General features: G+C 39.6%; 2 protein-coding genes across 3 annotated transcripts in view; one reads left to right on the top strand and one right to left on the bottom strand.

The window, feature by feature from the left end:
- Positions 1 to 16,601, top strand: part of st6gal2a (ST6 beta-galactosamide alpha-2,6-sialyltranferase 2a) — a 99,360-nt gene that overhangs the window by 13,844 nt on the left and 68,915 nt on the right. The window lies entirely within an intron of this gene.
- On the bottom strand, positions 1,202 to 2,688 carry LOC130085823 (zinc finger BED domain-containing protein 4-like). The gene is made up of 2 exons (XM_056251783.1): positions 1,842 to 2,688; positions 1,202 to 1,604 (listed from the first exon to the last, which is right to left on the bottom strand). Exons 1-2 carry the CDS (start codon positions 2,664 to 2,666, stop codon positions 1,329 to 1,331), a joined length of 1,101 nt encoding a protein of 366 aa, XP_056107758.1. The 5' UTR covers positions 2,667 to 2,688; the 3' UTR covers positions 1,202 to 1,328.

Raw genomic sequence — 16,601 nt, 5'->3', positions numbered from 1 at the left:
TTCAGGAGATTTTCTTGACCAGGACCACACCCCTAAATGTATTGAAGCAACTGCCATGTGATTGGTTGATTAGATAATTGCATTAATGAGAAATTGAACAGGTGTTGCGGGTGTTTTCATATGAATGTATCAGAACTGAAGTGAACTGAACTGTTGGATAGGAAGTCTCGTGAGAAGCGAGAACGAGTGAGAAACACTAACTGCTTTATGGCAATTCGACAAAATTCTATGATACTGTGTATGATGTATTACCCACCTCGGTAGACATAGCTCCACACGATAAAGTTGGCCGGCTCCGATAATAACAAATGCACATGAGCAGCGGTAGAAAGCGAGAGGAAGGTGGCGCAAGTGAGTTTTTTTACGACAGTGTTGTGAAATATACGCCCCACAGCTGTAGGGGGAGCTCTATTAGAAAACATGCGACAACAAAAGTGAAAATCAGCGAAGAAATGGCTAGAGTTCCCAAGTTCCCCTTTAATACTAGTGTGGATTTTTTCTACAATATTCACTCATGACAGTAAAATAGGGCATTCTAAGTCAATCTACTGCAGTATTTCCTCTCTCACTCAGTAGAAAATGTGGTTAACACCCAGTCATTAGTCTGACTTCGTCATACTCATATTCTAGTCAGAATGTGAGTCTGATACTGCTCCATAGCGCTTTGATTATGAGGCGTGTCTTAACCGAACCAGGAAAAAAAAAACTCTGCACTCAATTGGATAGACCTACAACCAATCAGAGCAACGCATTAAGTGTTTTTTTTAGGGATGCACCGATGTGAAAATTTTGGCCGATACCGATAACCGATATTAATATTGCTGTTATGGCCGATACCGATATTTACCGATGTCGATATCTCTATATAGAAAACACATTTTTATGATAATCAAATAAAGAGCTTTTTTCCAAAACACATTTTTATTTTTTATTTTCAGAAATGACTGATATTGGGCACCTTTACCTGTGTGCAAAATATGTCATCAGATTTTCAAAAGAAAAAATAAATATTTATATAAACATTTTTTTTAATAAAGGATACAAGTCCTGAATTCACACTATGAATAAGCCAACCCTGAGTATTCTCAAATCTCAAACATCTAACTCACTTGAGACAAAGTTACTGTATTCTGTGAACATTGTACAACAGTTCAAAACTTTAAAGTACAGTAGTAGGCCTTAAATGGCCAAAGCCAAAAGTATTGAAAGGTAAAATGTGAAAATGGAGCCAGAACAAACTGGACTGAACAGACACTGGCTTTTGCAGTCTTCTGAACTGTAAGTACAGTAACTAAGTACTGTAACTACCAAGTACTTTAGGGTTAGGCCTAACCCTTGGCCTTCCCGGGCTTTGGAAGCAGACAAATGTTGTGCTTAACAAACAGGAGCATTTCTGCTCTCTCTGTACCGATCCTATTTCTCTTTTCACTGACAACATTTGAAGCGCCGGAGAAGAGACGTTCACTTTCCACGCTTGTACAGGGAGCTGAAAGGTACTTGCGTGCCATTGGGGCGAGGGCAGGGAAGCGGGTCATGTTGCTTTGCCAGTACTGCAGCGGGCTCACATTTCTGGGGATGGTGGGCTCACTCAGGTAACCATGCACCTACAAGAAATATAGACAAGTGTAAATATATATCTCTGGCAAATCATCAGGAAATTATTATTCAACATTTGTATTCATGACACCAAATGAAATAAAATAACTGTTCATTCAGTTTTTCATGAGATTTTACTGTCAATAATAAATGATCTGATCACACAAAGAAATGTGAAAAACTTAATTTGAATGAGAGACTATTAAAAGATTATCTGATTCAAATAGTATAGTAACCTAGCCTACCTGCACACTCGTTGAACCTGTTGCCTGTTCATCCTGCTCCTTTTCCTCCAGAATTTCATCGAACATGTCCAGGAACGAATGCCCTTCACTTGGTGTACACATCCTCTTTTCTTGTGGTTCACCTTCTTCTGGCTCAGTGTCTTCTGTGTCTGGTGTAGGCCCAAATGTGGCACTGGCGCTGGTTGTCGCTGACACTGTCATCTTGTCCACTTCTTTCTCTAGCTTGTTTTTTGCCACTTGCTTGAGATCTGCATCAAAGTAGCGATCTTTGTATCTGGGGTCCAGGATTGTTGCCAAGTAGTAGAGTTGCTCGGAGAAAGTGGTTTCAAATCTCTTGTTCATGGCTTCAAGCAGTGCAGACTTGGTCGTTTTGACCCCACTGTCGGTTTCGGCTGTCTTGTTCAGAAAACGCTTGAGTGCCACAACAGACGGGATCACGTCAGCAGCTGTAGCTGTATGCGAGCTAATCTCTCTCGTCAACTCTTCAAAGGGTGCCAGGAGTGTGGTCATTTTCTCAATGAGACTCCACTGGTTTGCGTTGAGAGATACAGGCAGTCCGTGGTAAGCCTCGTACATAACCAGTGCGCGCTTTTGTTCCAGGAGAGTTGTCATCATCAGGAATGTACTGTTCCAGCGCGTTGGGACGTCCTGTTGTAGCATCTTGGTCTTCATTCCCATCTCTCTCTGGATGTCTCTCAGCCGAGAGGTACCAAGGGGGGAGCTTTTAAAATGTCCGACTATTTTTCTCGCTATAGCCAAAGAGTCAACAACGCTTCGCTGGCTTAGTACTGCATCGTGCACTGCTAACTGCCCCAGATGAGCCATACAGCCCAGGCTTTTAACACCACACTCCTCCATCGCCTTCACCATATTTCATGCGTTGTCTCGAAGGACAACGTGCACATTTTCTTTCCGGATTCTCCATTCTGTAAACATGCCCTCAAACGCACTGGCTATGGCGGTACCTGGAATAAAAGGATTTAAAAAAAAAAGTTTAATCAAAGACATGTTAGCTAGCTGGCACATGATACAATGCGTCTTTTTTCCCAACCAACTTCTGCCATTCCCGCATTCTGATCAGTCACGGCAGAAGTGGGTTGGGTGTATATATTGGCTATCTATAAAGTCTATATCGATTAGCATTACATTATAAACACAATAATCTATTATTATGAAAATACCTGTTATGGCTCAAAGAACACAGGTAAGTCAAATATCATTGCAATCATGTTTACTGTCTTCAAAAGATCTTTATCTGCATTTGGGTATAAATTCAATAAATATTATTCCGGTCTATAGAAATCTAATGTAAACCTATGAGAATCTATAAATGTTTCTCCATATTATATTTCTTTTTTAGCTAAAAGCCCTGAGGGACGTTGTTTTGTCAAGCGCTGTCATGACGACAGCACAGGAGTTTTTTTTTTCTGAATGAGAGCGGCTGACGCTCACAATTCATATTAAAGTTATCGACACATTTTTTCATTACATCCTGACACAAAAAAAAACATAACTGTCGCGATAAGTTTCTCAGAATACAATAGTGGTCAAATACTAAAACTTGAGTCTTATATCGTTTCGTTTTATGATGTAAAGTTCTAGTTTGTCAAGGTAATAACATTAACGTTAAATCTGATAGTATCTTTGAACTATTTAAACAAACAAAAACGCTTCAGTGCGCCCGCACTGGCAACGGTTAACAGGTTAATTTAATTAGCATCTGTCCAAAAAAATAGCTAGGCCTACCTGTATGCGAGCCAGGGAATTCTTGGGCATGTAACACGGCTCTCTTCATCTCGAAGTTGTTATTAATCCACTGAGCTGTGAGGCTCAACATGCTTGTTTGGTTAAGGTCGGAACTCCAGATATCTGTTGTAAAACTGATGTCATTAGCATCGCTGTCGAGTAACTTGTGGACGTGGGTGGCTACGATATCATGTAAGGCAGGCAGGGCGACATCCGCAAAGTAACGACGACTTGGCTTGTCATAGTGGGGCTCAGCGACCTCAAGCATCTCTCTGAAGCCTTCGTCTTCCACTACTGAAAACGGTTGGTCATCAACAGCGATCATCTTTGTTATTGCCATGGTCAATGCCTTTTGCTTCGGGTGGTCCTTGTGGAATTTCTTGTTCTTTTCCAACAAGCGTTCTATGGGGCTACCGACTGGTGCAGCTGCTGTAGTGTTATAAGCATTTTTCTTCTGCTGCTTGTTAGCATTAGCTAGTTTTTCATATTCTGTGTATGCTTCGGGATGCTTGTTTTTTAAGTGGGTGATCAAATTGGTCGTGTTGAACGATTTGACACGAACTCCCCCTCGCATCACCCGGCCCTCACAATTATTGCATACAGCATATCGAGGATCCTCTTCAGACACTTTGAAGAACGACCAGACAGACGACATCGTTGCTCCCTCACCAAAGGCAAAGTTCAACGGACTTTTTTTGCCGCCTCCAGCACATTATGTGACGTGCGCTCGTGCAAAAACAAACATCCCCGCCCCCGCACTCACATCTACACGCACGTCAAATACACAGGAATGATTATCGGCCTGTTCACATCGGCCCTATTTTGACATCGGAACGATACCGATGTGTAAAAAATTGACCATATCGGCCGATATTATATCGGCGGCCGATATATCGTGCATCACTAGTTTTTTTTATGAGCTACGCAAATTGTTCACAGAACTCAACTACACGCACGCTGGAAGTAGTAAAATAATGAGTGTTCTTTTACTTGGTCCTCCATGAGTGCGACCAAAGGAGAAACCACAACGACCGCAGGGTTTTCATTGCGTCCCATCTTCTTAGCGACCATCGGATCCAGCTGATAAAATAAACGTTTGCCGAATCCCGTAGGAAGGATGGCAAACACATCTTTCCGATCGACAAATGCCTTGATTGCAGTTCTCTGTTCGTCTTTTAAAATGAATGCGCTGTCGATTTCTTTTACAACAGACGCGATAGCGGAATCTATACATCTCTATTCTCCAGCTGCAGTCATCTCTGAGGGAAACCAGTTCAACCCAAGCGCTCTTTGGTGATGTGATGATGACGTAACTGCAGATCATCTGTCCATCATCGTATAAAGCCCGCCCTGGCAATTTGATTGGCCCGACTAATTCTGAACCGATCATAATTACTCCTCAATGGATCGAGTCCAGACCGAATTTCCCGACCAAAAAATGTTGTGGGCGGGGTTCGGGCTGGCATCCAGGCTACCCAGTCATGCTTAAATAATAATAATACTGTCATATACCGTGAAACCGGTATAGTTTTGAAAAATACTGTGATACGGATGTTTGGTAATTCCGCCCAGCACAATTTTTTGTGCTATTGTTTGCAATTTTTTAATTTGTTCTTATTTTATTACTGACTGTTTACTGGTCTTTTTTTGTAAACCGGGTAGTTCAGTGATTTAAATAAAGCCACCTATGCTGTGTGTAAGCTATTACAACACAATTACCCCAAATATATATATATATATAAAAAAGATAAATTATCTGTATGGTGGTATACATTGCAGTTTCCCCTGTGATATTGAAAATGCTATTGGATATCTAGCCTATATTTTTCAATGTATCGTATCGAAGTTGTAAATCCCAGTATCGTGACCACACTAGTTGGTACATCTCTGTTATAACAGCTTACAAAAATGCGGTATAGATGCATGCCCTAGTCATTCTCTATCTCATAAAATACTAATGCTCATTTAGTTTAGGCCATTCATCCACACTGACTTACAGTATGCTAATTATAGGGCTGATTCCCATGGAGCATCCTGGCCTGAGGTTAAATGTATTGCAATGGCACAGTAGAACAGGCTAGATTTTGATCACCGTAAGGCTTTAGTTCCTGGGTCACCATTGCTTGGGGATTAGGCTAGACTTGCGCTTTAACCTTCAAGCCACCACCATCCGAAGTCGTCCGTAAGACAAACTTTCAGAGAATAATGGGTTGGAAGTCCATTAATCTGAACTTTTGCCCTCTTTAGAGTTTGCTTTCAGCTGATATATCAATACGTTCATATGAACATGTCTCAACAATTTCAAGAGCTGAGCACATCTAAGAGCCCAGAACTGAAATAAAAAAAAAGCTCCTGCTGTTATAAACACTGCATAAAAACTTCTAAGGGATCGAACAGAAAAGAATCATTGCATGTTAACAATGTTTTCTTTCTACTCTGAGTTTGTGTGCTATAGATTTATTAGAATGTGGTTGAAGTGTTGACGGTCTCATTCAAGTCCCATACTTTGAGGAATTATGATGGAGGACTGTGTTTGAACTCAAAGCCGTGCTGTTGTGTGGCAGTGAGTCATAGTCTCTCTGGTCTTAATGAAAGAAGTGAGATTGTCAATCATTTCAGAGCTTTATGACATCTCCATCTGTTCCTTGAGATTATCTGTATTAATTCATAATATTAGTCAAATTTCTTGATTCTCTAAAGTCAAGCGCATAACATTTGGCATGATACTAAAATTTCAGTTGTCAGTTTCACTTTTTGTTTAGTCTTTTTGTATTTTCTTGGAAATGTTAGTGCATTACAAGTAACTTGGGTTACGTAATCTGATTACTTTTTTTAAGTAGCTTGTAAAGTAACATTACTTTTAAATTTGATACAAAATATCGGAGTTACTTTTTCAAAGTCATGAAATATACTTTGTTTTTTTCAGTTTATTGACTGGCAGCTCTCCTGTGCGCCGTTTGAACATGATGGGTATTATAACTGATTTTTATCAGTTGTTGCAGCACTAGAAATAATCTTCAAGGTTTTTTTATCTTGTCTTTTTGCAATTGACAGACTTTTCTTTAATATCATTAGATGAAATTAAAAAAAATTAAAAAGAGATGGAAAAAGACACCTTATGATAATAATGAAACTTTTGATAAAAATGTAAATGATGATCAATTTTTATTTATCAGTGATTTCGTTGACATTTCCATGGCAGTGAGATTCTACGATTCTCAATACTACTGAAGTGCACAGAGAGAGCGAGAGAGAAATAGGCCTGATTATATTACTATAATATTCACAGTGTGAGTGGAAAGTGGGTCAAGAAACGCAATTATTTTAAACCCATTTAAATTTTTTTCTTAACATTTATACATTCATGTCTTTCTCTGTCGTGCAATACTTGTTTACAAAGATTTACAAAGAGTACCGTGAATAATAGTATCAATATTTGTATTTATTTATTTAAATTTTAATTTTGTTTGACCAAAGTACTGGTACTTTTGACATCCCTGCTAATTTGACTTAGGTTTGTGCAGCTCATATTTTCTTATTTCCGTGGCTGGTGGAGCGTAAAGCCGCCGAGCCGTCCATTAAAGTGATGGAGGGATGGATGGATGGCTCGCACACGGCCCTGTGTGTCTTTCCTTTGCTCTCTGTGGTGCTGTCTAATGGGCTGTCAGGTGTCAGGGGCAGCCGCTGCAGACTCTGGCCCAGGGGAGGAGACACGAGTGTAATTTTAGATGACAGGCAAACGCTGAAGTTCTGGGTTAGACCTCCAAGCGCCAAGAGGGTAAATTTATCTGCGGTGGTGCTTTGGACCTCAATGAAATTGAATGAACTTCAATTAGAAGTACACAACGCAAGTGTAATGGAGTCTAACAGAAAGCTTGTAAACCCCTGAGCTGGGTGTGAGCAGGGCACTGTGGTGGCATGTTCAGATAATTGCTAATTCTGCAGTGTTGGAAATACTATGCGCAGATGACTTCTCTGCAGACACAGCAAGTTGGTTATCAAAGACACGACACCTAAGCTGTTTTCAGTGGGAGTAAAGTCTGTGTTTGACTGCTGGCCGGAAGACCAAAACATAAATGCAGGATATCAGTTTTATGATAGATATTTGTTTAACTTGTTTGAATACCTCTCTTTATCTTTTGCTTTCAAGATGAAAGATGAAATGCATGACTTTATTGGTCTAGTTTGGTATGGGTTAATAATACAAATATTTTTTTTTAATATATCTCCCAACACACAAAAAGAAAGTTCTTTAAATCTTTAGCTTTAGTGCGGGAATATCAGCTTGCATTTCTCCTTTTGCATCTTGGATATGGTGCCACAATTATGGATTTCTTCTGTCTCAGGTTATTCTGTCTCGGCGTGTAATCCCCGGTGGACTCGATGATGGTTGGTGAGATCAGATCTCTGTGTGAACCATACAGTCTGTTGTCGCACCCCTTGTGAATGCAAAAAACAAACTAAAAAACACTGGATTATTGCAATGATTAACAAAATGAGGGTTTGGATGTTGTAAACTGATTTCCTGACAATTCTTCACAATAAAGCAAAAGCTATAAGTTACTTGTTACTTTGGGGTTAAGATTGTTTGGTAACACTTTATTTTACAGTGTCCTTGTTACATATGTTACATGTACTTACTGTGGTAATAACAGTAAATTATGCATAATTACATGCAAGTAAACCAAACCCCATTCTTAATCCTAAGTCTATAGTAAGTACATGTTGTTAATTATTATTATTGCTTAGTACGTAAGTGTATAACTAGACCAGCCTTTCTCAAAGTGGGTGCCGCGGCACACTGGGGTGCCCCCTGACTGTGTCAGGGGTGCCGCCAAAAAATTACGTATAGGCAAAAAAAAAAAAAAAAAAAAAAATTCTGACATTTCATACATAAATATATTTGAATTTACATAAATACATTCTTCTTCTTTTTAAACATATAAACGTATTAATAAAATTGTAAATTCATTTTATATATATATATATATATATATATATATATATATATATATATATATATAAAATTAACCATAAAAATCCGTCTCACAAGACCGAAGCAAGACACACACACAACTTGACGCAAGTGACGCAACCCATAGCAACGCATTATAGCAACAACACCTCAGACTGACAGAAACGTAAAAATAAACGTGAATTTAGGCCACTTTAGTTTTGTACACATTGTCATGTTAATTATAAGCAAATAAAAAAACATTTATTGACCACAATATTATCATTGATATATGTTTGAGAAGGGCACTTTTGATTAATTTTGAAATAGGGCACGGGCTCGAGCACCCAAAGCCCCTACCCCCCCCCCCCCCCCCCCCCCCCTGCACGTGCCTTGGCTAAATTGTTTTATCATTTAACCGCGAAAATACATTTGATTTCACAAAGAGCAAGAAACAAGCAACAGCATCATGGATCGTTTCTTAAAAAGAAAAGCCCCACAAGAACCGGACAGTGTTTACTGTGAAATGGAGCCTCAGCCTACTACTTCCTCCACCAGCTCTAAATCGGCACCAAAGGTTGCAAAGGTAACGTTAGACAAGGCTAAAAAGAGAACATACAATGACAGTTACCTAAAATTTGGCTTCATCAGTACTGGGGATGCAACATGCCCTCTCCCTTTGTGTCTAATATGTGGGATGAAACTGTCAAACCAAGGGTTGGTTCCGAGCAAACTTAAAAGACACCTGACCACCAATCATCCATCACTTGCTGACAAGGATCCTGAATATTTTGTTAGAATGAAAAGTCAACAAAGCCGTCAAGAAGAAATGATGATTAAATCCGCTAAAGTCTCGGAGAGGGCACTGGAAGCTAGCTACCTTGTAGCTGAAATAGTAGCTAAAACAAAGACGCCTCACACTATTGCAGAAACTGTAATTATGCCAGCATGTACAGCAATAGTGAACAAAATGCTAGGGCCTCAAGCTGCAAAAGAAATTTCAAAGGTCCCGCTGTCGGATTGTACAATAGGGAGGCGAATCAATGACATGTCTGTGGACATTGAAGATGTCGTTTTGGGGAAAATCAAGACAAGTGGACATTTTTCTTTACAACTTGATGAGTCAACGGACGTGAGTGGGCACGCTCAGCTCTTGGCAAATGTTCGGTTTGTGGATGGGGACCGTATTAGAGAGAATTTTTTATTTTGCAAACCGCTGCCAAACAAAACAACAGGAGAAGAAATTTATCGTGTGACAACTGAGTATCTTGAAAAGGGAGGATTGAGTTGGAAGAACTGTATTAGTATCTGTACTGATGGTGCAGCTGCAATGACGGGCTGTGCCAAAGGTTTCATTAGCAGGGCAAAGCAGCAAAACCCTGACATCCGAACAACCCACTGCTTCCTTCACAGAGAGGCACTTGCTGCAAAGACGCTCCCAAAAGAACTTTCGGACGTGCTTGACAGAGCAGTGGACATTGTTAATTTCATAAAGGCGCGCCCGTTAAAGAGCCGTCTGTTTTCGATTCTGTGCGAGGAAATGGGGGCAGAGCATCAGAGCTTGTTACACACGGCAGTCCGCTGGCTGTCACGGGGGAAGGTTTTGGGCCGATTGTGCGAGTTGAGAGAAGAACTCAGTCTTCTTGACAGAAGAAAAATCTGCATATGCAGAGCTGCTCGCAGATGAGCAATGGTGCCTAAAACTCGCGTATTTGGCTGACATCTTTAAGCACCTCAATGAGCTGAACATTAAAATGCAAGGCAAAGAAGAAAACCTCCTCTCCTCGTCTGACAAACTGCGTGGCTTCAGATCTAAGCTCACACTCTGGCGTTCCTTTGTGGGACAGGGCAGGCTGGATATGTTTCCCCTGTGCAATGTGCATGTAAACAGCAGTACACTTTCTGATCTCATAACCCAGCATCTGAAATCTCTCGATGAGCGATTTAATCATTATTTTCCATCGGAGTCTTATGCACAGTTTGACTGGGTCCGTGATCCTTGGAGTTCAAGCGCGCTGGAGAGCGCAAAGGACTGGCCACTGCCAACACAGGAGCAACTGATGGAGATCAGAGAAGACCGCACATTGAAAATGAGATTTGGTGACATGGAATTGGACAGGTTTTGGATTTCAGTGAAAAATGAGTATCCAGTGGCTTCAAGTAGCGCTGTTGCTATTTTGCTACCCTTCTCCACAACTTATCTGTGCGAACTGAGCTTTTCAAGCCTGACGTACATCAAGAACAAGTACAGGGAGCGACTGAGGACTGTGGACCAGGAGCTCCGTGTCTGCCTCTCATCCATCCCTGCCAGGATAGGGCGGCTGTGTGCGTCGCACCAGGCTCACGTCTCTCATTGATTGTGGTCACCCCCACCCCCGGCTTGTGTGAGCGCTTATGCGCGCTGCATGCGCGCATGTAGATCTTTCTCCCTCTCTCGTTGTGGATTATTGTTTGTATGTGTGGATGTATGTGTATGTGGGTGTGTGTGCATGCGCATGGCACGGATGAAAACAAGCACTATATGGAAAAACATTCCTGCTTATCTCTGGTGCATTTTTTAGCATGCATCTTTTTCTTATCGTATTGTATATATATTTTTTTTCATGTCTGCCCCTTTTTATTTTATTTTAACTGCATCCTGCACTTCATTTTAGTTCTCCTGGTCTAGATTTGTTGGTGGGTTCTTGTATTGGGCGGTCCACCTCTTACGGTTTTATGGCATTTGTGTCTCTGATTAATTATTTTGTGAATTACTTTGCAAACCTGTGTTTTTAAAGGTGCTATAAAGTTGTTATTATTATTGTTATTGTTATTTACAGTTCGTATTATGCTCTGTTCATTACTGTTCTGTCTAAATAAACAGGACATTTGCATTTACATTTGGGTTATGCAGTGTTTTTAAATTATATTTTACACTGGGGTGCCTTGAGATTTTATGCACTTTTGAAAGGTGCCCTGACTGAAAAAAGTTTGAGAAAGGCTGAACTAGACTGTAACAAGGACACTTTATACTAAATTGTAAATCTCCAGGGCTGCATTTAATCAAAAGTGAAATATTATTACCAGTATTACAAATGTATTAGTATTAACTAAATAAGGATTATATATTTTTTTCTATTTGAATTTATTTTTGTCAGCAGAGATACTCGAGATCCAAGTGCAAGTGAATAAGAGTTTATTTACAGTGATAAAGAATATAAGCAAGGCAAATAGTCAAAGGTAGCAAGGCAATAAATGCAAATCCTTGAAGCAAGATGAACACCGTAGACTTGCAGTAATCCACAGCGGATAGAGGAATCCTCTCAAGACCAGAATCCAAACTCACGGCTGGAACAGTAACAGGAACTGAGGGCTAGAGAGACACTGGTGAGACTCGCGACAGGACAGGTACAAAACAACAATCTGACAACAAACACAGCAAACGCTAGGCAGATATAGGAGTGGTAATAGTCTGCAGGTGCAGCCAACCTGATTAACTAATCATCATCAAGGTTGCTAGGAAACCCAAACACGCAATCAGATAGTTGACAACACTAGACAGACACACAGAGAAGAAAACACAGACCCATGAACCGTGACAATAATTTATTCCTGATGGCCAAGCTGAATTGTCAGCAGCCATTTTGTCACCATGACTTACTTCTGTGGAACATATTTTGAAAATGTTGGGTTCTAAACAATCTTTAGGGGCTTTCGCACTGGAGGAATGTTTTCATAGTTCCTATAACTATGTGCGGGAGTACCCTCTTTTTGGCATGTTCACACCGCAGGAACTGGGGACGATTTTAGTTATTGGAACACCTTTTTGGTGTTTGAGCTCCTCCTTCAGAGTAGGGCCTAAACCAGCACAATAGAGTGGTGCATGTATGACATCACTTCGTAGGCCAAAACTAGCTAGCATTTAGCATTTTAGCACTTCCGGTTCCATCGTCCCAAAGACTGTTTTTTTGTTTGTTTGTTTTTCATGGGATTTTGGTTAAATGGCTGAAATAAGGTCTGTGGTGAACACAAGCTCAAGACACTTTCATGTTTTATTCTACAACATAAAATACATCAGTATTACCCCACTCGTGAATTTATTTTTTCTTCTTTTTTTTAAAATTTGTAACGTGTCTTAAAAAAAGGCAGTTGATAAGCAAGTCTAAATTGGGAGAAAGCCACAGCAATAATTTTTCTGTTTTTCCTTTGTGAGAATCTAAAAAGATAACTGACATACGTCAGCAGAGCTTTTTAGCAAATATTTTGTAAATTCTCCTCATTCACTGACCAGTTTGTAACATGAGCTGTACATAAACACGTTCACATTTGTAAGACCTAAAATGTATGTAAACATGCACATCATGGCACTACGCATGAGCGCAAGGTTTTTTCGAATCGGAGTGAGAAAATAGTCTGATTTAAAAAAAAAAAATCTACACCCTTTGAGCTCAATGGGATAGATTGAGGTGTTCACATGAAGGCTTTTCAGTCCGATCAAACCATCATCTGATTATTTTGGTGCATACATGTGCGTAACAATAGCTACGTGTACAAGTAATGTGCAGCAGTTTTCACATTAGCCACACAACCACAGTTCAAAATCGTACTTCTACCATTGTTGCACATGCACAATTGGTTGAGACATTTCTACCTGCACAATCTTTGCATGTTATACGGCCTAGGAGCTATCGGAGCAGCCAGTTAGCAGCTGCTTCAAAAGGTGTGGTTAATATGGTCAGACATTTCTGTTTGTCAGTGCCATGCATGCTCAAACTCATATGCCTCCCTTGTTGGCTTGTATGCACTTGCAGAGAGGATGTTTTTTTTTAAGCTTTTTTTCACATATGCACTGTGACAAGGAGTCTTATGCAATTTTCCTTACACATCAGTCAATTTCATGAAGGTTATATTGCAATCCTGTTTGATTGATGTTGGTTATTAGTAATAAAATGGGTTTTATTTATTGTGCCTGTGGCCCTGTGCCAATCAACCTTGATATCATTGATGGATTTTTCCAGGTATTATTATCCTTTCTGATTGGAATTGGCAGGAGTGTTAGATATTTCACCTAGAATTATCTTGGCGAGCTTGTCGGGATGACAGTCTGTGCTGTGCGAAGGCCTTTGTGTTTCCCAGGAATCAGTTGAGAGGTGTTCATCCTGCTGTTAGCTGAGGTAAAGCGTTGTCTTTGTGATTTCAGAGCTCTGCGTATTTTATCAGGTATGAATGCTGGGAAGTTCTTTTCTTTAGCTGTGTTTTTGACAAACGTATCATTTAGCTCTTATCACACTGCCTCTGGAAATACCCATTTTATCCATCTGTCACAGTTAAAACATAACTGAGATAAAACATCACTGTCTGGTTTAAAAATGTTCATTTGGGTCTGGGTATTTGTTTGATTTAAATTATTTAGTTAAAATCCGATCTGATGTAAATGATCATGTATTAAGTTTATTTATTTTATAAAATATAATGTATTATAATGCTTTGTATTAATATTTAACCCCAAACATATACATACACACACACACACACACACACAGAAGAACCATAATTTATACCAAGAAGTAGCCAATAGGAATTAAATGCCATTAAAATGAAAATTAAATGACCAAAGCATGTTTTCGACTTACCGTTGCATTAAATGCCCTTTAAAATATTCACCATGGCAATTTCGATTAACTTCATTTTCCCACTTCATACAACATTTATTGTTATTGCTATAATTATGAAAATGTGTCTGCAGCTGTCTTTGAACTGCAGTCTGAAGCAGTATACAATATATGCCTGAAAATATGTATTTACACAGACTTAACACAGCACAGTGTATGAAGCGCTTGAGATTTGATTTTTGTTTACAAGACAGTTTATAGTTATTTCATAAGTGATATAGACTGCCAGTGCCATTCCAAAGTTAGGTCGATACCAAGAGCACCAAATCAGCATATTATAATGATTTCTGAAGGATCATGTGACACTGAAAACTGGTGTAATGATGCAAAAAATAAAAATCAGCTTTGCCATCACAGGAATAAATTACATTTTAAAATGCATTCAAACATAAATCAGTTTTTGAATTGTGTTGTTTCACAATATTACTGTTTTTACTGTATTTGTGATCAAATAAATGCAGTCTTGGTGAGAATGAGAGACTTCTTTGGAAAAGATTAAAGTGCCCCATTATGTTTTTTTTAATATATTTTTTTATATTCTCTGTGTTTCGAAAGTGCACGATAAAGTAAGTTGTTTCCCAAAAGAAAGAATCGACTCTGAACCGCCTAAACAAGACGTCTGTAATTCGAATCCCACTGCGTGACAGTTCTACGTCACTAGAAAAGACATTTGCATAATGCCCGCCTATGTTGTACGTTGTCCACCCGTGAGCATCTTGACCAGCCCTCAAACGTAATTTTACTGACGACTGCTTCTCAAATCTGAGTTCAACGCAGGATTCGCAAAACGCTTACTCTTGAAAGATGGGTCAGTACCCAGTTTATTTGGATCAACTTTCTCCTCAGAATCACAACATGTAAACATGAGTAATTTTCTACCGAGTGTTCAAAATATGTCGTTTTATATTGTGTATATCTCCAGCTAACCAGATAATTCACGTTATTACTGTCTTACTGAAATACTTCTGCTAATCAGCTGTGGGCCACTATTACCTAAAACTGTGAATATTAACGCAGATTGTCTGTCGTTCTTACTACTTTGAGTAAAGATTTATCCATTCTTTAGAATGGAGCAAGATTTACAAACTTTAATGTTACATTAGTCATTCAGGTTAGTGCTCGGCTAACGCATGCGCTGTTATTGATGGTTCCTGCATAAGCACCGCAATGAATTAGAAATATGCACATCGGTTTGTTGATGGACATACACTTGTAAATGCTGATGGTGAGGACTTGGTTGCAACCTCTCACAATGTACCTCAAACTGAGTAGTGTATCACTGAGAAACGTCCTGCTCGAGTCGTCCTTGCGGTTGAATAACTTGTTCTTCCAATGTTTCGTCATTGGACTCCCGCTCGGATTGATATGGTAAAATCAATGTTACTGTGTTTACAGTGAACTTTAGCGCCGGAAACTTCCTCAGTCCTCAGCGATTGTACACAGTTGTGGAAATGGGCATTTAGCTTCCGGCAAGCGCTGTAAGCGGTAGATGTAACAGCTTGGGCCAAACAGAGCTGAGTAGCTCGCAGAAAGGAAGGATTTAGACTAGAGAACAATTAAACCAACGAGTTGTTTGAAAGTAATTGAAACATTTGGTGATGTGCAATGTATATTATGAGAAAATGAAAGTTTCTTTTTAAACTTTGATGCATGTAAACCTGTTGTAGGAGACCTTCAAAACAAAATTAGGAAGCTTTAAAATGGAATAATAGGGGCACTTTAAAACATCTTACTGACCCCAAACTTTTGAATGGAATACAATCATGATTAATAATTAACTCCTGCTTTGTGGTGACATGCATTACTGAGTGATTACCAAACCGTTCAGAAGTACATTTGGACCAGACTTCCTTTACACAGGGGCTCTGAAAAAGTACTAGGTCCCATATCAGACGAAGAGGCTTTGACTGCTTGCAGTCTATGCTGATGGAAGTGTGTGACTAGTCTCTTGTGGCAGGTGTCATCACCACTGTTTGTGGTCAGCAGCATGAATGAGACCTAAATACACTTTAACAGAGTCATCGGGAAGTTTGGCTCAGTTATCAGACACTGCCTTGGCACGTTGGAGGCGATTGGTGAGCGTTCTACTTTCAGCAAATCTGTACTCCATCATGTAGCATGAATGCCACCCCTTACTTGGCACAGCTCAGACAAAAGGGTGCATTCAGCAACAAACTGATTGCACTATGATGCATGAAAAGAGACAGGACATTCTTTGTTCCATGGGCTTTGGAGTTGTACAATACATTCCCTATCTCAATAATATGTGAACAATCTGTCTGATTTGCACATTTTTATTATCTCATATCATTTGCACCACTTTCACCACAATATAAAATGTTCTGCTGATATCCCTAGTACTTTGTTTGCTTGCTTGGTCTTGTTAATACTGTGTTGCATTTCATTTTA

The sequence above is a fragment of the Rhinichthys klamathensis genome, unplaced genomic scaffold (genome assembly GCF_029890125.1).
Source record: "Rhinichthys klamathensis goyatoka isolate OS25496 unplaced genomic scaffold, OSU_Roscu_1.1 h1tg000090l_1, whole genome shotgun sequence".
In the NCBI taxonomy this organism is placed as follows: Eukaryota; Metazoa; Chordata; class Actinopteri; order Cypriniformes; family Leuciscidae; genus Rhinichthys; species Rhinichthys klamathensis.
The sequence above is the reverse complement of the archived record's forward strand: the minus strand, read 5'-3'. Positions and strand labels throughout refer to the sequence as shown.